The sequence below is a fragment of the Nestor notabilis genome, unplaced genomic scaffold (genome assembly GCF_000696875.1).
Source record: "Nestor notabilis isolate BGI_N333 unplaced genomic scaffold, ASM69687v1 scaffold1936, whole genome shotgun sequence".
Taxonomy (NCBI): Eukaryota; Metazoa; Chordata; class Aves; order Psittaciformes; family Psittacidae; genus Nestor; species Nestor notabilis.
This window is the reverse complement of record NW_009931379.1, coordinates 29,117-51,220: the sequence shown is the minus strand read 5'-3', so window position 1 is coordinate 51,220 and position 22,104 is coordinate 29,117. Positions and strand designations below refer to the sequence as shown.

The window sequence follows — 22,104 nt, the reverse complement described above, 5'->3', positions numbered from 1 at the left end:
AATGGCCATGAATCTGTCTGTTATCCTTGACAGAAATCTGGCTAATCTATTTCTAACTTGCATCCTGTGACGTACACTTCACTATTTTCTCTGGCAATCTATTACATTATTTAATTATTCCTAACATGAAGAGTTTAATCCAATATAATTCTATTTCAGACCTACTTCTTGTTTTACCCACTATTATGATGGAGAACAGATCCATCCTTCTTTGCAGCATCATTTCATACATCTGAAGGCTTTTATCACATCTTGCTTCATCTTCTCTTAACTAAAGACACCAAATCATTCCCCTAAGTCATCATTTCTAGATTCTGATTTCTCCTGATGCTGTCCTTTAGACTGTCTCAGATTATTTTGTATTTTTCCTTAACCACACTGCTCAATATTAGTCAATATTTCTCTCCAGCCGGTGCCTCAGCAGTACTGTATAGTATGATGTATAGCATCATAGTCAAATTAACATACACTAAACAATCTATGTGGAGTACCCATTTTGCCACTGTTTTTTCAATTTAATAACATTTCTACAATATGTCAATAACTAGGAAGACAACCTACCCTACAGATACATTAAAAACCTACTTTGTAAACATACAATTAAAACATACATAATATGCAAAACAGACATTCAGATTTCTTCTCTAGTGTTTGTAGTTTGTATGGCTACCAGCTAGAAAACTGGTATAATACCATGTACCACAAGCACCACAAGGCGTCTGAAACACATAGGAGATTTTGGTGTTAACAGCACATGCCCTAAGCACAGGCAAGCATGTCAGGCACGTCTACTACCTCTGTTCAATATACCCTGGACCCACTGAGCCAAATGCACTAAGCAGATCAATTGCACGCATTCAATAAATGGAGGTATGCCAGCTCTACTCTTCAGGTGCGCAGCTCAGGAGCACAGAATGATCTCTTAGGAAATATTCATGCATACAGCTTTGAAATCATCTCTCTCCAATTTTAGTATACATAAATTTGAGAGTTCATACAAGAACATACAGAAATCAAATAGAAAAGAGAAGCAACTGTGAATATAATAACAGCTAATTCACTTACCATGCATTTATCTATAGCTACCAGAAAATTGCTTTAACCAGTCGTAGCTGTAGGCTGAGAATGAAATACACTCTTTTTAAAGCTTAGCGGAAGAAATAGGCATTAATGAAACACTTGGATTTTAAAAGTAAAGATAAGAAAATTGGAAATTAAAGTTCCCAAAGCAACTGAAACTCTGTCATATTTTATATATGTATTGAAGTGAAAAATGAAAATGCATGTATGCACAAATGGAGAGAATTATAAGAACGGCTACGAAATAGTATAACAGCACAGTATATCTTCAAGGGCAGGTTTAATCAGATTTCTGTTTCACTTCCCTTCTGGAAATGCAGCACACCCCTAGAGAACTGAGAGCTGGATCCAGGAACACAAAGAATTTCCTTGAAAAATTGAAAAAGTAAAAGGACCTTTCATCTGGACAGGTTTGAAATCATGATTAGTACTGTTATACTAGCCAAATGGACCACGGCTGTACACAGATGAAAAATTCTTCACAGTTGGACCAGGTCTGATATTAATTAATGCCCTACTCGGCTTGAAGTGCTGGTCTTGGTGAAAAGTAGCACCAATTATGTCAGGAGCAGATGTTCTTTGTAACACTTTTGCATATCTAATAGACACTATCATAACCAATTACCAAACACTTCAGAGCCAGGCTATTATACACACCAAACTACAGTGTTACTCAACATATTCATTTGAAAAAGCGTAACTTGTAAAAAGCAGACAAATGCAGCTACGCAGGGTGCACACTTAGGAGAGTTAAACATGGGATGTTATAAAGACAGTCTACAATCTGACTACAGCTTTTTAAAATTTACTTACAGTAAACAGATGCTCATTGCCGTGTATAGAATTGAGATTTTGTACATGATAATGCACTATCATATATTAAGCCCTGATGTCACAATAAATGAGGAGATTTCTGAGAGGACACCAAGCAATACCGATTACTCTTTCAATACTCTGAAATCTTGATTTAGTAAATTCTCTCATCCTGATTTCTAATTAATGTACATACAAGAGGCCAGACTGTAATACAGAGCCTGAATTCCTGAGATTATTCAAGGATTAATAATCTGTCAGTAAGACTGAATATATCTCCATCCCTCACTGTTAATTCAGTAGTCTGTTGAAAATATTACTTGATCAATCATCCATAATGACTGAAAGGATAGTAACAGATTAGATACAGTACCAAGATGATACATCAATCTCTGATTTTTACCATTTATTTGAACACGGAGATATACTGTATCAGATGCAAGTAGATGCAACAAAACTGTGAAATATCTATGAAATTGGTAAGACACTGGCAACTAAGAGAAAATGAATATTTAATGGTGAGTAGTTTAAAGATCCCCATTGTATACCTCTAGCAAGATACTTGGCAGTAAGCACCCAGTAACATTACGAATAAATTTGTTTATAGTTCTCTTGCTGCTTAAACAAAACTAGTCTAAACAGGCTTTTCCATCTTAAGTAGAGAGCTTTAACTTCTTGCATATTCTACAAACACCAGAAGTAACTTTTTAAACTTTAAAAAAAAACTTCAGCCAAAAAAAAGGGGGGGAGGATGGGAAAAAAATGGAGTAGGAAAGGATTATGCTAAATTCTTTAATTCTTTCTGCACAAAGACTGTCACTCAAAAAAAAAAAAAAAGAAAAGAAAAGATGTAAATGAAATGTTATTTCAGTCCAGATTTATATGTAAACTAGGTGCCAGTCCCTTAGTCCAGACTACAAAGGCTGAACTATACTGAAAGGCCCCAGTTCCCCCTTTGGTGACAATCGACACTAGATTTGTTCCATCAAAGCCTTTTTGGATCCTTTTTCAGACATCTAGCAAAAAAACCTTTGCAAACATTATTTACTGGTACATTAGAAAAGCACTTTACCCAAAAAACAGACAGATAATATTCTATAATGTAACAATATCAGATGACTTTTACATTTGGCATGTCTACATAAATACCATGGTAATGGTAGTACTGCATCTTTTCTAAGCAAGTCACCACAAATACTTGGAACTACATTACATTTGTCAAATCTGAAAATTAGGATTGCAGCTGGTAATAACCTCTGCCAGTTTATGCATCTTGGTGCAACCATCCACCTTATATTTATAGCAAATACTTCTACAAATACATAAAAAAGACAAAACTACAGATTTGAACATTTAATACAGACCAGTTGGTTTAAAGATCCTGCAATGCCCCGTATTTATGATTTGTATATGATTAAGCATCATGTTAGTATACAGTAGTATTCTAATACGGACATTGGAGCACTCTCAGTAGAAGAAAATTAACTCTATCTCAGCCAAAACCAGCCTGCTTAGGTGATGGAGGAGTCCATTTGTTTGACTGGAAAGTAATACTGACTCTATTACCCATGAAGTTAACAATGGCTTATATGTTAAAAACCTCCTAAAAATTAGCTACTGGGTGTGCTGGCTTGTTTTGACAATTACCCACCAGAGGAGGATTTTAATATGTTCTCAAATTACTGAGGAAAAAAAACCCTGTATTATATGCACATTTAACCTCTTGCCTACATGGATAACCATTCCCCTGCCTGCCAGACTCAGTCTCCAAATAAGAATGAGGTCTAGTCTTTGAGGCAGTTAGAACATTAGGTAAGGAGAATAGCCTCTCTCTTTCTGCCCCAATGTCAATGGCTATTCACTTGCTGCTTCAGTAACACACAATCCAAATATTGACCTCATGCCTTGGCTTGAAGAACCCTGAGTGACAGCCTTTCATGATGTGAAGGTGGAACCATATACTTGGGTTGGGTTTTTTTCCCCTAAAATAAGAAGAGATTGCTATCTTCAAAAGCAATGTAGAAATAAAAAGAAATACTTTCTTATGAATGCATGAAAAGCAGGTCCTATCCAGTCTTATGGCACCTTAATATCACAATACATACAAGAAACATTCGGGTGATTTGCTGAGATAGGGTTAACATTGAAGACATTATTGTTGCACATTCTGTGTGAAGTGGTGGTGCAATGCTGAGCAAGGAAAAAGGTGGCTGGCAGAAGCAGTATGAGTCTTTTAATTACAAGAAGCTACATCCTGGCTGGGTCTTTATGTTAAACAATTTGCTGGTTAAGCAACCACCTGTTCCATCAAGTTAGAATTGGCCCTAACTGAAGAAAAACATTTAGAGAGGCAGCTGAGAAATATTCATAATCCTCCAACACTGAAAAAAACTTAAAAGAAAAAAAGGGACATACAGTTCTACCCAAAGCAGAATATTCCATAAAAATCAGTAAAACACGTTTGTTGCATATATTTTAGATGTTAGAACAATCTACTGAACACGCATATTCCTGATTACAAAATAAAATGAAGATAGATAAAAAGCCCTGCCAATCCTCATGTTACAATGACCATATGATAGAGCTCTGACAAGTAAGTGAGGTGTCACACACATGCAAAGGGGTGCCCAATAAAAAGTCACTAACACAACCACATAGGAAATAACACTGTGTTGCTTCCTATGTGGAAGGTAAAGGAGAAATGGAAACGAAAAAGCATCTATCTGAACAGCTACGGTGATGTTGCTCAGAACTCAATATACTATGATCACAGCACAACTGGGAGATTAAAAAGGACCCCTGATCAAGGGGAATAACACCTGAGAGAGATATCAATAAAAATTATTATCCTTAAAAAAACCCCCAACAACTACACATAATACTTCACCAGAAAATTGTTTCATTTGTGGAGAGTTTTTCTCCAAAATGCTGTTTTCAGCATGGAAATTAACAATATTTAGCTTGACAATGGCAAAGATTCCCACAATTCTGAAAACCTAGCATTGAGGTTCTCAAATAGTACTGTCCTCACTGCACTAGTTTTTCCCTATCAGACAGATAGATAAGCTTAGCTTTTTAAAACCACCTTCTTATGACATGTGCATTTTTGTTGCTTTTCGACAGATATATTGTCCTAGCGATATCATCATGTTTCTCATAGTCTGGCTAAGTTGCAACTTCCTTACCTTCCTCCATTTACCTGAACAAGCTGCAAGAGTTAATGACTTCCTTGCACTAGCCATGAGATTTCTGCACAGCTCACACCGGCTTTATTTCTGGGCTGTGAACATCAGATCAATGTCATTCAGACCTTGGGGGGAGCAGAGCAGAATCAGTGGAAAAAGTACAGTATATGCAGCAAAAATAACAATCTAATTTCTCACATGCAGTAAAAATGCTATAGTCTAGAGCCTATGTGTTTGCTGCAGGGAAGCAAAGAGGTGGTATAAAACAATTGCACAAGTTGCTCAAACATCTCCAGAGGCAGAAAGGAATAGAACAGGTAGATTAGACAGGTAGATTAGAGACTAGAATCCTTTAGGGATATTTTTTTGTTTGGTTTTGTCTCCTCGTTTTCTTTTAGTCAAACACTGTGTTTGAAAGCACCACATACTAATTGGATAATAACAGAACATAAAGAACCTCAGAAACTGAAAATCCCATTAGGCTGAAGGTATTGCTCTTACAGATTAAAACAGACCATGCCATGAAGGACAAATGAACATATCAACAATTTAACAGCCACCCATACTATAACATCTCTGAAAGGTAAATAATTTTTACCCTTATCATTTTTTGTTTGTTAAAGCTTTTCTTTCCAAACAAAAAAGATAATGTGTGTCATTTATTCAAAGTGCATAACTACTTTTCAGAAAATGAATTCATAAGAGTGTTTTGAAACCTCCACTGTGATTTTTACATTTACTGCATAAACTGAATGACACATGTACTGAAAAAGCTGGATATTTAGGATACTGAGTGGTACATCTTACAGATACAACCCAAGTTTAAAATTAATTGTTCCTCCTTTCCTTGTTGCACTCCTTCCAGGTTGCTGCCTTATCTTTGGAGTAGGTTGCAACATGATTTTTCCATCCTTTCTCTCATTAACATTTGGATGATTGTAACACTGAATACAGTGTTCTTTATCAGTTTGCTTTCTTAATTTCAAACAACAAGTTCTTATTTCCAGATAAGCCAATTTTAAGCTATCACTGTTACAAGATTTAAAAGACATTGCAGGTAAATCCGCACTGCAGAGCAATGGAGAAAGGAAGCAATCCAACCCTGACCGAGCTTGCTTGTAAACAAAAGGCAATTGGGCTGGCGGTGTTACTAAGACACACAGACCTTACGTGACTGTATTGCTTCTGGGATTTGAGTTAGCAGTTCTGTTCCACAGTGCATAATGTAGAAACTCCCTTAAGGGCATTTTCATTGGACTGATTTACTTCCTGGAGTATGGTACCTTTGCTCAGTATTTTCAGATATCCAGAAGTCTAATCAGTGTATTTCACTGACTGCCAAGGACACCATCTTCAGATATGACAGGTCTTTGATATCTTAGGGAATGGTGAAAACAGCGATGGAGAAAATGCAAGGTACTATTTTAACTGGCAGGAAAAGTAGCAAGGATTACCTTGTGTTGACAGTAAAGCAAGAGCATTGTCTTGGAAAATCAATGCAGCATAAATCAAACTACACACCACTTACTTTGAAGTAACTTTCTTAAGCTAGCCTTGGCTTACTAAAGAAATTCATACATTTGAAATTAGTGCATTTGCCCTCAACAATCAATAATTTGGCTATATCTTTCAATAATCATGATGACCGAATTATTCTATCACCTTTCTTTTACAACAGAGTGCCAAATTAAGAGTTTCCACCAAGTTCTGAAATAGTCCTAGGAAAAAAGTAATCTTTTCTGGGCAGCACTTCCCCTTCTCCAGATGCATTTCCTATCAATGCGAGATCCAGAGGGCAGATAAAGTCAAAGAATGTAGCTGCCCAGAGAGCTTTGTGGAAGGCAAATTAAACAGGATCCACCCATGTAGCTGGGACACAAAACCACGGTGAAGACATAAAGTCTTCTAACAAACTTCCAGATAACCAAAGCCAGATGCCTGATTTAGGTGCCACAGATTCAGTGCATGCTACTTTTTAATCCTTATGTGATTTATAAAATGTGTTGTTAACATTCGTGAGGTTAGAGAAATTTTGTCTGTACAACTGTAAAATCCACTGCTAGAAAACAAACATGCATTCCAGTTAACTTCGCTAGCTTCAAGGTAAAAAGCCTTTCAAAAGGAATTTTCCAATATAGATTTGAGAGACTGGCAGATTTCTGTACTGGCCATCTGCATCTTTGGTTAGCTCAGCTGAATAGTTTTCTGTTGATCTATTCTTTATGTGCAAATCACATGACCAGAAGGAATTAAATAATAAAATAAATAGCAGACTAGTCTTTAATAACATCTGTTATATGAAGTTATATAGAATATTTCTCCTTAAAAATCATCCTAAAGAAATCCTGCCCAATTTTTTTTTTCCGCATTTAATTACATGTTACCTGTGACATGTGATTCTGAAATTTGGTCAGATTTTTGGCCCATCTGGTGTGCATATTAAAGCATGCAAATCCAGATTTTGAAGAAGTACTAGAAATTAATTACGTTTTGGTCATTCTTATGCAAATTCTTGTAATGGAAGTTTTACACAAAGGTTTTAAAGGAAGATGGATGTAGAGCAGGTTTTATAAGAGGTAAAGTTAGCCAAGACAATTGTCTGTGGGATCCCACAGTGGTCTCTCAAAAGATACAGGATTATCAAGCACCTATACTGGTCCTTCTTCAGGTCTCATCAGATTCTTTGGATGAAATGCTGTCAGTATATGTAACCAGTGTTGTAAGCAAATATCTACCTTCCATTCCTTTAGTGTTCAGCATCACTTAATCCAGCTTCCAGATCCAAACACCACTTAACATAGCTGATAGATTCCCCAGTGGTCAAATTTGGGCGGTTCTGAGTCCACAAGTAACACTGAATCGCAGCACCACACTAACTTACAGGTTGAAAAACTAAGGAAGAGGAATAGGGGTTTCCTTCTTTGGTTCAGGTGCCTTAGCACCCACACTTAACTGCCATTTAAGCTCAGACATCCTTCTGTCAATGAGCCCTTTAATCTGCTGCATGACTTTTAAAATTGCTCCCATAAACACTGCTTTGAACATGCATTACTTTCACAGGGAATGGTCCAAATGCATGCCAGCATCCTCTAATTCAAAAGCAGTTTTTCAGAAGTGATCTCGTAGGATTATAGAACCACAAAAGCACTCCATGGTGACTAACTAAATGGAGCTTTGAATCAAAGTCAAGCAAATACAAGTAAGCTGTTACCGTTCTGTTGTCAATCCCATGCAAGAGAACAATACTCCAAAGAAGTAACCTTTTTGTTTCCTTATGGCTAATAAATACTAAACCAGAAGTTTATGATTACATAAAGTCTGTCTCAACACCTTTTGCCTTAGAACTCCTAATACTATACAGAATAGGTGGCATCAGAGCCCTTCATATGAGACAAGTCAAAGTTTGTGCCTATTTATCACTATACTCCAAAAGAGAGAATGCAGAAATGCCTACGGAAATCAAAATGAAGAAAAAGGGGATCCATGCCACATACCAGTGCACAACATACACCAGACAACAGTTTTCTCAAGCAGCCAGATGATAAAGAGCTGACATAGTGATTATCTATATTCTTTCATGACAGCTTAAGTCCTTTAATTAGTAACAGTCACTAAGCACTGCATTACTTCTATTAACTCAATCTATTGCTGTTAGATTGCCTTTTGTGTCTGAATCTGATGTCGCAGATGAGATGTGATGGTACCTTGCTAATACCATCATGCTAATGGCATGACCTCTCCTTAGCAAAGGAACCAATCCTTGAAACTATTCTCAAGGTACTCAGAATTGGTCAAACACACATGGATAGATTTTCAGAATCCAATTAACAAAATGCATTTACAAATATAAACAAAAAAAAAAAGGAAAATCTATCCAAAATATTTCACTAAAACTCTGAAACAAAAACCAGAACAAAATATTGTAATTCAAAATGAAAAGACTTCAGTGCTGTGAAAAACTTAAAATCCTAAACTATTTTTCATTCTAATTCACTGTGTGTCCAAAATCTCAGTTTTTTGAATTTCCACCTAAGTGGAAATTTTTATTCTATTATCAGGAGCTGCCTAGTGCTACTGCAGGTAGAGCGTGCAGGCTACAGAATGTACATTTTTCAACATTTTGAAAAGCAGCTCTATTTTACCATCTTTAACATGCACAGACCCATTAATATGGATAGCTTACACATCATCTTCATATTTCTCAAATACAGAAGGTAATTCCTTTATTACCAGCAGAGTCTCCCCCCTCTTGCCCCTCCTCTATCACTGCCACCTGCAGGCAGTAAATACCGATACTAGGCCAAGCAGACTAATGAACATTTAGTACACCTGCATTTAAATTTTCCTTGTACACAGCTGGGCTAGTTTACTATGCCTCGCTCTTGAGCCCTGTAAGTTTGCAGTTCTCTCACTTGTTCAACAGCAAATAAGCTATCTGAATAGAAACACATCTTCTATTGTAAATTCTGTGGAAGTTTCCATATAAAATTACATAATGAGAATATATTTATTACATTTTATGTAATATTTTCACAAGTTTTAAAAATATTATGGCTCCACACCAGACCTGTTAGAGGTGGCTGGTAGTGCTGCTCATACCCGTTTTGTGTGCTCCTTTAAACTCACGCTGGACTCTGGCTATACATGTGGGCTTTTTTAATACTATTTAACATCTCAGGTTGCATGTTCTGAAGAGACCATTATCTGCCCACCCACAATACCAAAAATAGTATGAGCTACTTCTTTCATCACAGCAACATGACTCCATTTTGACCTAAAGAAAACATGCTAACCAAAATAGCCATGCAGTAAGTATGTATTGATGCCTCTTTCCACAGTTAATATAAGAAAGCAAACATATTTGCATGAGTGGGTACTAGAAAAGATCAAAGTGACTGGGCTTAACTGGCTGGCTCTAAATAAATATCCTAAACAGTTTTCATTTCCCTCACTACTTCAGAATTCCTTTAAAGCAGAAATTCACTTTACTTGTACAAATCTGAAAGGAGTATTACTGGTATCAAGAGGAGTGTGGGGTTTTAAGGTCCACTTGTCAAAAAAGCCATGAAGCAGCATAACCCAGATACAGAATGAGAGAGGGTCTTTTTCTTTTTTATATTAGATCTGTTCTAGTTCCTGAACCACAAGGGTTATAAAGGAGTCAACTGCACAGAGTTAACTGAGCAACCTCCTAATGGCTTTTGGTAACGACCACATGAGTCATGGATATCTAAAACTCCGAAATACAGTCCCAATTCTATGAACCAGGCAAACCTGCAATTAAGGTCATCTTTAATAAACCAAAAAGGTCTATGACAACATTTTCAAGACTTTTTTCAGTACCGTACTCAGCTTTGGTCCCCTGCCTGCACACCTCAACTTTGTCACTGTGTACTGTCTATGCTCCCTTCCTTACTATAATTTCCCTGAGTGACACATGAACATCTTAGGAGCAGTGCAACTGATGCACACAATATAAATATTTTAACAAGTGCAAATATTAATACTTCTTGTCAATACAAATAATCTAGCATATACTGCTTGGGAATGTAACAGCTTTTTCTTTCTAGGATTATACAATGATGTAATATGAAGGCCACTTAAACTTACTCACACTTTAAAAAAAGAAAATTATTTCACTAGCACAAATATTAAACAATATGTGTAAAGGATGTCTTGGTTAAGGAAAATAAATGCTATATTATTACTACCGTCACATCAGAAAACAAAAAATTTATATTTGTCAGGTAAACACAGTGAACATAAGAACCTTTTCTAAGAAATGAAAGAACCATGTATCCCATGCTCCCCCATCCATGAGATACATAAATAATTTTAACCCTTGCTCTTGCATTACAAGCTGCATCTGGTACTAACGTTGTGTTATAATATCATTCAATTTTTAACAAAGATATTTCTTTAATTTACTTAAATAATTATACAGAGCTTATTCACTAATGTAATCGAAAATAATTCACTCAGATGAGTTTTATGAAATTGCACTATTTAGTGGAAATAAACAAAACACTGCTCATTGCATGGTAAATTTCAAGAACTGAGTCTTTTAAAGCAGTATTTGAACATTAAATGAAAATTCCTTTTTTCTTTCAGATACATTAATGTCTATTAATTTTATAAGTTTCCAGATAGAAACTCAACTTTTGGTTTAAATCCTGTGTTTTAGGTTGTTTCTACCAATATCCTTTAGGAAGTCTCTTCACTTCCGGTAAACATGTCAGTTCTCCTACCACTAACAAAGAAAGAGGACTTCATTCCAGGAAAGCCTCTGCCAAATCACTAGCATTTTGGCATCATTTGAAAGGTTTTCTTAAGATTCATGAAAATGCCCTTGTTCAAACAATTACAAAAGAGCAACATGCTAACTATATGTAGAATTGATATTTTTCTTATTTTATTTTCTTGATAGATGATGATGCAATTCTTTCCACTCCTCACATGCATTCTTTTGAGCAGCACAAACCCACCCTACGGAACAAGGACTCCTTCTACTTAAGTGTTCCTTGTGACTGTATATACCCACATTAACCCCCCTCAATTTGTCTGCCTCCACCTCCCCTTCTGTGATGTCCTGGCATTGCCTGAGTTTCAGCAGAATGCTCACTGTACACACAGCTATAAATTACCACTGACAGTATTAAATTGCCTTCAGCCAACCAGGAGTTTCCAGCTTTTGCTTCTTCAGCAAAGCAAAGCGTACTTCGGAACAACAAAACAGAAACAAAAAACAGCCTTTGTCAGCTTGGTGGTGAGAGGGAACAAGAAATATAGGATGGAAGAATACCTGGAATTCTGTGCTGCATGTACTAAGTTTTTCAATGAGAAATGCATCATAGATGCATCATATAGTTCAAAATAGGTTTTAAATATAAACCAATTTCTACAATAAGCAAACCATTTAAGCTTCAAAAATTATTTAATCCCAAGGGAATTTTTCTGTGTCTTCCAATTAATTTTAAAGATCTACATACAAAACCCAGCACTGTGGAGCACACCTGAATTTCAGTCAGGTACTTCAAGGGACTTTGGGACAATAAAAATCAGCAAATGGAATAAAGCAGTCTCAAATAGGCTTTCTATCTCTGAGAGGTATGTCTGAATTAGTAATATTAATCGTATCATAAGCTGATGTAAATTATGAATGTAAGTCAGATTTTAAAATTTAATTTATTAATTTGTTTGAGAACACTGTGCACAAGAGGACACCACCCCATGAAAACTGACTGTTTAAAACATAGAAAGAGGCATTTATATTGCAACACATTTGAGAATGATATAAAAACCATATGCTTAACATCCTCATTCTTCCTAAGTAGTTTACTACATCTAATGAGACATTTTCATAATAAGCCTTTTAAATGAATCCATACATGCTGTATGTATCAAGGTATGCTTTGGGCAACCTTAAGTACTTATCAGCATTCCCTCACAAAATAATGCAGCAGTACAAAGAGAGGGTAAGTTGAGGTTGAGGTGAGTTTCTTGGTTTGGGGGAGGAGGGAGTATTGACCTTTGTTACACACTTCATAAGGCTTCTGGAACTTGAGATTTCATTACATAGGAATATTCCTGATATCATATCACAGACCATTGAATGCCTCAATATTACCAAAAGTCAGCCAAGAGAGCTGTAACATTTGAAGAATAGAGTCCTCAAAAATCCTACTTATAGCCCTATGATGGGCAAAGAAGTTCAACTATCAGCCAAAACAATCACACTTAATGAAAATCTGGAAAAATAACTGCAGTCTATACTATAACTGATTAGATTTTGGGTATAGCCACTCTTCAGAAATTTCCGCCCATTGAAAGGAATACCACAGAATACCATGTACAGACCTTACTCTCCACCGAGACATGAAGTGTCCTCTTTGATTTCTGCAAGACATCCTGCATCACCAGGCCCTAGGATATTTAACCAAACAAGGCATTCCAATGTTTAACTAAGCCTGGTTTTGACACTTTTTCTAAATTTAACTGTAATATGTTGTTTCTTGAACTTGCTGGTATAATAGACTGCTTTTTAAGGGAGATAGACCTGCCCTAAATAAGAAACAAATTCTTAATATCAATCAAACTGATCTCATTCATTCCTTCCATTCAGCTCTCTTTTCTTCTATATATACCATTAAAGTCTAGTTTCCTTTTTAGTATTCTAAAACTTTCAGAAAAGAAGGGAAGAAGCTCCACTGACCTCTTTTAGGGCTTGTCCATAAGGCTTACATGTCTATCCATACAACATATACACATCCACCTATGTATGTGTGCTTTACAAACATATTCCTTTGAGACACCTCTACAAATACATTTACTTTTGAAAGGTACCTTTTTTCATGTGTTTTTTATGTATGCAGAGTCTTCATATTTTAAGATTATCTACTGATTGCTAAATAATAAATTATAATGAAGATACAGTACCATGGTCAGATTCTCCAAGCTGCAACAAAATTTACTAAGACAAAAATAGCTAGTTTTTCCTAACAAATGTTTGCTATGCAATACTTCAAACTGAATCCATCATTTCTATCTGCATTGATTTACTTTTAGTCCCACAAAGTTCAGAGCTGTCTTTTTTAAATACTTCAGTGATTATGCCTTCAGAGTCTATCAATGAACACTAAGTTTTGTATACAAACGAAAAGCCATTGAGAAACTTAAAAAGATACAGATCTAACTGTAGTAACATTTTTAGAAATACTTCAGGGGAATATACACTTCATTTTTAAATATTATGAAGCATATTTCAAACAATGCATCAACTGAAAGGATATATTTTTACTCACAATCATACACTTTCATAACTACTTCCGTAATTCAATTTACTACACTAGCATTTGAAGGACTGTTACATTTAAAAAACAAAGTGCCCAAAATCGCAGGTGGTTAAAATAAATAAAAAAACCTCCACAACAACAACAACAAAAAAAAACAACAACCACAAAAAAACCCCACCATTAACACACACACAAACAAATTAAAAAAACCAAACAAAAACAGACAGGCAAGGTAGGTATCTACTTTGCCAGGCAGAACAGTATTTAGAATTTGTTCATTTTTTAACATTAACAGCTAACAGATTTAACTAAATAACTAAAATAAAATGTAATACATACTGTTTTCAAAGCCAAGCAAGCAATTAAAGCTGATCAAGTCACAGGTTGTTCTCATCTCATGAATCACATCATTTGCAGGAAGGAAATATGTTAAGCAAATGTCAACCTGTTTAAATTTTGAGAAACTAACAACACGTAAGACAAAACGTCCAGCAACTAGGAAGTTACAGCTCACTATTTCTTAGTCTGAACCCCGATGAACTGAATCTAAATGAAAAATAAAACCTTTTTAGTTCTGCTTCCTGCTCTTCCTTATCTTCTTCTACTTAAAAATGAAAAGAATAGGGTGATACTCTGTAGCAGATGTTAGCAGCTGTTCACTTTGGCATTTCAAAAACTGGTAAAGGCCACTGTCAAATCTAGAATGCTCAACTTGCAAAAAATTTTTGCCAATTCCTTCTACTTAAAAATTAAAATACAAAATCTACAATAACATAACTAAAAAAAAATTGCGTGTTTTTCGGATGGAATCCAACAATGGTTGAATGCTGTCTGTATTCACCCCCATCCCTCAGATAAAAAATCAGCTTACTGCTTACATGTCCAGCATTCAACATAAAGGTTCAAAAGTACTGGCCTTTGTTTTTAAATGTTTTTTACTTTTTAACACCACCCTCCTCTCCCAGGGAATATGCTGCATCATTAATTACTTAAAATTCATGTTAAACATTGAACAGATAAGAATACTATTACTGATGGACTATAATACTAATCATGCACTTACTACAGCTTTTTCTTTTTTGGTATCAATATAAACACAGGGCATTCAGTCACTAGAAGAAGTCTAGAAGCAGTGGCTACTTCAACAGCAGCTCTGAACTAATACAGTTTTTATATTGCCATGAAGACAACTGGTCCTCACATTCACTGTGACTGAATGGATGGTTTAAAAGATTAAGCCACAGATGATGCAGACCTCTCATCTGTCCTTTGCTTCCTCACTCTGATGAGAATGCACAGCTGACACATTTAGTGAAACCTGGCAGTGAAGACTGGGCACAAAACAGTTATATAGTAACACATGGTTGGATTCAGTTGCATTATTTACCACAATGTGGGACCCCAATTTAGGTAACCAGAGATAAACATATTGGAATAGAAAAATTTCTAAACCTAAGCAGAGCACGTGAAACATATTGCTACCGTACTTTATTACCCAGATTTACTGCAGGGAAGGAAAAATCATAGCAGAAGAAAATCATGTATTCTTGAGCAATATAAATTTTCATATTGAAATCATGTACAACATCTGGGCAGATGTGCCCTTTGAATAGAAAACACAATATTCCCTCATCAAGAGGGCATTAACTTAATGATTGTACAAAGAACAATTCTGCTGTTCCACGGAAGTTATTGTTACTGCTTACACTTCCTGGTAGATTTTTAGTTACAGCCTGAACTGAGGAGAAATTAATTTTGAGAGAAGCAGAAAAACATTGGGGAAAAAAAAAACCCACTTGTTTCCCTTTGCATTCCTTCACTTGTACAACTGTTCCCTGACATTCATAACTAAAACTGGGTGAGTTAATAGCAATACCGTGTGACATTTCATGCCGAAGTTCTCACCAGCTGATCTAACAACATACTGCTCTTTCCCAAGCCACTGCACATGCTACTTGAGAGAAAATAAGGGACTTGTTACATGCAAGACCTGCCTAAATCACAGAGAGGATTTAAATGCAGCAGTGCAGGGGATGGAGGCATAGGCAGTCGTACAGAACAATCTTGCTATAGTCCTGTCCTAAGACTCCATAAGGAACAGAAACTCAGCTTCAAGGAGAAGCCAGTTAAGAAGTGTGAATAAGTGCACAACTTTATCAATAAATCAGAATGCTGGGAAGTACTTCAAATATTCCCAGACCTATCTAAGTTATTGGAAGAAAACGGGAACAGTTAAGGAGCAGAGTTTCTTCAAGGCTACTGTGCTGTGCCTGGGGTGTATATTCAACTGGCTTTCTCCATTTAGCGTGAGAAGTAGTTTCTTACACAAGCCCAAAAATTCACAGAACTGGTCTAGTCCAGCAACACTGAAACACGACTTTTTGGATTACACTCTTACATACCATTTTCTCTGCATCTTAGAGCAACAGAAGAAAAATGAACAATCAAGTCAATATAGGCTTCTTAGGGAAATAACAGTGCTAGAGAGCAATGGAAAAGGATTTGGTGAAAATCAGTTCTTCTTGAGAGAAAATGAGGACACAGAAAACAGGTTAAATGTTCTGAAAGGCCTGTGATAAAATCTGGGATAGGCATTACAATGCCCTGCAATGCTGCAAATGAAAACAAACAGCACCTGCGGAGGACTGCTTGGAAAAGACGCAGACAGGAAAAATTGAGAAACTGTGCCTGTAGAATCTATTATGCAAGGTAGTTCTGGCTACAAGAGACAGCTCTCAAAGAGGGCAGGATAAGATGCATTTCAGAGGAATGAGCTTGGCGTAGGCCAGACCACGGAACCAGTGGACTGGCAGAGGGACGGAGTCACTGGAGAGCAAAAGGCAGGTAGAGATGAAATCACGACACATTGTGCAAAGTGATGACTTAGAGAAATGGAAGGGAAGATCAGTGGACAAGGTTAGGAAACATGCAGATGAGAAATATGGAGAAATAGGATAAAGAGTGACAGAGGAAAACAGATAATGAGTCAGCCCATGCTAAAGAGAACAGCATAATCAAGTTTGGCATAGGCATGTTGTAGAGTGGGCTGAAAAGCCATGAGATTGCAAAAACAAAGCACAATTTGACAAGTGATTTGCAAATAAGAAAGGTTGTGGAAAACAGGGGTTTTTAGTTAAGAATCAAATATGTCCTGGAAATATTGGCTGGTAAATATTAATAAAACAGGTTCAGTGATGCTTTGCTGCGAGCAACATTCAATAGTGAGGTACACATGTACAGGAAACAGGAGAAAAACTAGGAATGCATCAGGGGGTTCCCAAATGAAGACAGAAACTGCCTTCGTTTGTAATTCAAAGTGAAGTCATGATGTTAAGACTCATGAAAGAGGCAGTTTAGATAAGAATTCTTAAATACGCTAATTAAAATGTATTCTAATGTATTGTCTAATAAACCCAATGTATTTTATTCCTTCCACACCTTTTTCTGTTTCACATGCATAACGATTCAATTTTTATTTTTTTTTACTGAAGCCAATTGCAAAATTCCACTGACTTCTGTATGAAATAGCTTTAATTCTCATACGTTGACCATATGACAATGTATTATATTCCCATGCCTATGTTGTAATGACAACACTATATTCTCTATTTTGTCAGAATGATACATTTCAGCTCCATCACTTCTATTACTTCTATCCTTCACCTCATTTTATTCTACTCTTGTGTACAACATCATTTACTTATTTTCATCCCTCCTGTCTGTGATCATCTGTTTTTCAGATCTTTATCTCTACCATCTCCATGGTAGAGATATATAATATTTCTTTGCCCTACCATATTTTCCTATGCCTACATTCTTAAGCCACTCCAGATCTGTGGCTATGCCCTTATACCTTTAGTTTCCAAGCTTTCATTTCCAGGATTCTGTGGCCCAGTCTTGAATTTCCCCCAGGAGGTTTGAACACCCCATATCCATTACATTTAACAAAATATCAAAATCCTCAGGCTGAAAATATTGCATCTAATTCTAAATACAATTAATTCAGAAAAAAACCTCCACCATAATTCTGTTTCTTATGAAAGCCAAGCCAAGGTCAGTCAAGCAATTAGATAAGAACATAGCCACAACACTAGAGGCTTAATAAATGCTGTACGCCTTTGCTAGATCCTTTCCCGTCTTTGTTGACTGCCAAGATACTCATCTGTAGCTAGAAGCATTCCCCTCCTGAACCAGTTCATATCTGTTTAGTAATGAATATACTTCTGTAGTCTGGTAAAAATAAGCTATTTCCTGCAGATCTCTTTAACTGCTAAAAAGAAGCCAGAACCAAATTCTCAGTCTCATGTAAAAAAAGGATCAAAACAGAAATGCAAAAACATCAGCAGCCCAAGAACTGGATTCTTGTCAGGACTGAACAGAATTATTTTTTTAAAAAATCTCTTTTGCTATAGTTTTGTATATGCAACCTTTTAGCTACAACTTCTATGTAAAACAAGTCTAGAGTTTTATATTTCCTTACTGAAACAATATAGGGTTGCTGGAACTCCCACTAACTGTTTCTTCATTGACTGTTTCAACCAAAATGTGGACAACAGCACATTTCAAGCCAGATTGTACAACATTTTCTCTGGTTGTCTGGTTTCCATGGAAGTGTGGATGGGCATTAGTGATTCATGGCCATGTACCACCTTTTGCTCCTGCAAAAAAAAAAAAGGAAAGGAAAAAAAGCAACCCAAATAATACAACTAAATCAGCTGAACAGTCAGAGAAAAAAGTACCGGTGCATCTACACGATGTCCTGTACAGCCAGAGCCTCTAAGTCACTTCTCCTTTTTGTACACCCACATCCTTCTATCCTCACTGTTTACTAAGGTGGTTCATTCAGCAAGAAATTCTGTCTCTCCCTCAGGCACAGATGTCTCATCAAAACAATATGAATGGAGATGGAATTGACTTTGCTTACATCCCTCCTCTAGAATTTATGGCAGTCTTCAGGTTATGCATAAAGAGATGCTTTCATCCTACAGTACCACAGGAACCAAAGGCACAATCATCCTGGGAGGCAGGAAATCTGTCCTGTTTACAAGTAGGGATTGAGAACTGTGATGGTTATATTGAAACAGCTACTTGAGGAGACCACTTAGGGTTCAGGGTTCTGGATGTGACCACAGTAATCATGAGTACATAGCATATGCCTGTGGTCTTTCATCTATCATGAGAGCAAAGCTTCTGGAGAGAGTACATACATGTTCATTGCATTGCAGACTACAAAAGTAATCCGTGCACATAGTGCATCCAATATTGTGCTGCATTCATTAAATTAGTTTAGGAAATATATCTGGAGCTATAAAAGGAAATGTTGAGTAGTTTAAGATAAGATACTGCCAGCGTTTATGAAGTGGGGTGAGGAAATGTGGAGCATTTTTTCTTATTGCCTGTATTTAAAATACCAGAGTTCTTCCTCAGGTAAAGTCTTTTCATTATTGTTAGAAAGCCTAGGTGTTCATCCAGGGTTTCATCCAAATAAAATAAATAAATAAAAAATCCAAACCCAAATCCAAGGTGGCTACACAAAATGCAGAGAGAAAGCTCATGAATATCTCGGAGTGAAGAGATATGGATGACCAGACACCTATGATGCACTGTGGTATCTTTAAACTTAAATCTTTCAAATACAAAAGTAAGGATAGAAAAAGACGTATTTCACTGTTTTTCTGATTCTATCCTGTGAAGACACAGTTTTATCGTGGGTTTAACTAATATTCTTTTGATTCAGACAGTATTATCCTATGATGTGCTACATACATCCATCTTCTAAGCTGAATGTTATTCAGCTCTTCTTGAGCTATCAGTATCTCATATGTAGGTAGAAAAGTCATCCACTTCCTTATATTTTTCAGTCTACCTCCATGTTTTGCATAGCATAAGAGTGGTGTTTATAATGGGACCTCCAAGGTGCTGTCATGAAGTACAAGTGGGACATCCAAATGCATCAACCAGTTGTGTTAATGAGAAACAGTGTTAGTTTGTACTATTTCACATTTCAAATTCAAATGCTTTTAAATATTACCTATCTTCAAATGCAGTTTTATTACATTTCAGCCGATCTTCAAAATGGTAACAAGAGAACAATAAAAGCAACAAATAAAAATTGTTCTCTTTGGTTTTACAATGGACTGGAAATCTGATTTTAGAATACTTTAACACATAACTCTCACAGCCATTACAATATAGTCACCTTTTTCAACCTTCGATTATTTAATATATATAAAAATAAATCTAATAATACAGATATAATGAAAAATCTGAATAAATTTAAGCTGTGATTCTACAGTGTATTGTAAATAATTCTATGCTGAAGTGTGTTCAAAATCCTCAAGAAAATAGTAAAAAAAAGTTAATAACTTTTCAGCCTAAAGCATTTGAATGAAACCTGCAATGATGAAGCTTCCACAGCTATCATAGCATAGCAGTGGATGAAGCCATCATCTACCATGGTCCAATATTTACTGAAAGCTGCTAGATTCAAATTGATGCATATGCTATAAATAACAGGAAACATGACATCTGTATTTCCCAGCAGACCAAAGGTATCTCACCCACTGATATATTCAAGCAAGATCCACCAGCCTTAAGCCACTCTTAAACTTGAACTCACTTAAATTTCATTCTACATATTCCACATATCTTCAGTTGAATCACTCCTCTTTCTCCTCCCTGATAGACTGATTTTAACAAACGCTAATTACATTCTAAAGATAATTTGAACTCTTACATCCTAACCCTCACAAACACATTCAAGCACACACCTACCCTGTGCCACAAGATCAAAGATGGTAGTGGTTAGGTGTAAGATACCCTAGTAAAAACCAAGGTTTGGGTGGAGCAGAAGGGGTAGAGGGGTAGAGAAAAAGAAGAAATTCATTACATGCAGCACTACATTTGGCATTAGCTAATGTTTTTAGACAGCCCATTTCTTAGATCAAATTCAGGCAACTACAATTTGATTATGTCTTGGTAATTGGCTGGTTTTCATCTTTGTTTTTCCCCTAGATACCATTGTCTATGAATGTGTCAACATTTCTTGCCTATGATCAGCCCACGATAAGTTACTGTGGAGTACATCATGAACTGCTTGCTCACAAGCCCTATGACTCGAATAACCAGGAAGAAACAGTGGAAACACACCTAGAAACTGATCTGGATCTGAGCACAATAACAACAGCAGCACGAATCAAGGAACACAATCAGCAGCTGGCTTAACTGGGTTGAAGGTTTTTTGTTGTCCTTTTTTCCTTTAGCAGAGGCTGCAACCAAATTCTATGTAACATTATGAACAGAAGTTAGAAGACATATATTATGGATTCTAGGATCCCTGTTCAAATTAAAAATTGATCACAAAGATTAATTGTTTCAAGTCTACAATTTGTAATTAGTTAAGCTGTGCAGTATTTTTTTGACTTCAAAGTATGACCCTTCAAGTGAATCTTTTTCAAAACTCATCCTACCTACCTGTATAAACTGTACAGATGTAATGTATTTTTCATATTGTAAAGTTTCAATTACCAAGAACAGCTGGTATGTACAGTACCATAATTTAATTACATCTTAATTTACAAGTTTCAGTTTCTAAAGTTTCAAATTAACAAAAGTTATTTCTTGTGTTATTAAGTTACTCTGTTTTGTAGGGATCATTTTGTTACTGCTTTTGTGCCCAGGAAACTTTAATCTAAAATTCTGTCCTTTGCAGAATATGCACCGTTTTTACTGTGTTTAATGTGTAGAATTTTATCTACTGGTTCCAAAAGTAATGCATTAACCAAAAGGAGGGTTTAACTATTCAGACTTCTAAGAAATTCTTGAAATACATAAGCAAGTTTTCTTATAAATGAAAATATAGAAAAATGTAACAATTCTCTTCAACCTTACCTATTGCCTTGAAATACAGCCTGATTTCTAGATCAGAAAAATGTAATGGTAAACAGATATATTTTATCAACAGAGTTTATGTATGCACTTTTGGCTGATGCTGAAGTTTTGTAAAGTCTCACTGTTCTGCAAGACAATATGGACAGGAGACTTCACTAGGCAGCTGTCTTTACAAAATCTGCTGTGAAAGTATAGCCTGCCAAATTAGGCATTTGTATTTCTACTTAAAGACAAATGGGCGCAAAACCTACTTCTGTCAAAGATAGCTGCTGACAAAAGTGGCAACAGAAACAGGCCTTTGGAATTATTCTACTGCTAGTATGTAAACTGTTACTCAAAAGCAA

The 22,104-nt window shown here is 36.1% G+C and overlaps 1 protein-coding gene across 1 annotated transcript in view; it reads left to right on the top strand.

The window, feature by feature from the left end:
- The window catches only part of LRRTM3 (leucine rich repeat transmembrane neuronal 3), an 83,464-nt gene extending 61,664 nt beyond the window's left edge, over positions 1-21,800 (top strand). The window contains exon 3 of the mRNA XM_010015854.1: positions 20,885-21,800. Within this exon, the coding sequence (XP_010014156.1) occupies positions 20,885-21,094 (210 nt within the window). The 3' untranslated portion in view covers positions 21,095-21,800. The remainder of the gene's footprint in view (positions 1-20,884) is intronic.
- The last annotated feature ends 304 nt before the right edge of the window (positions 21,801-22,104 follow it).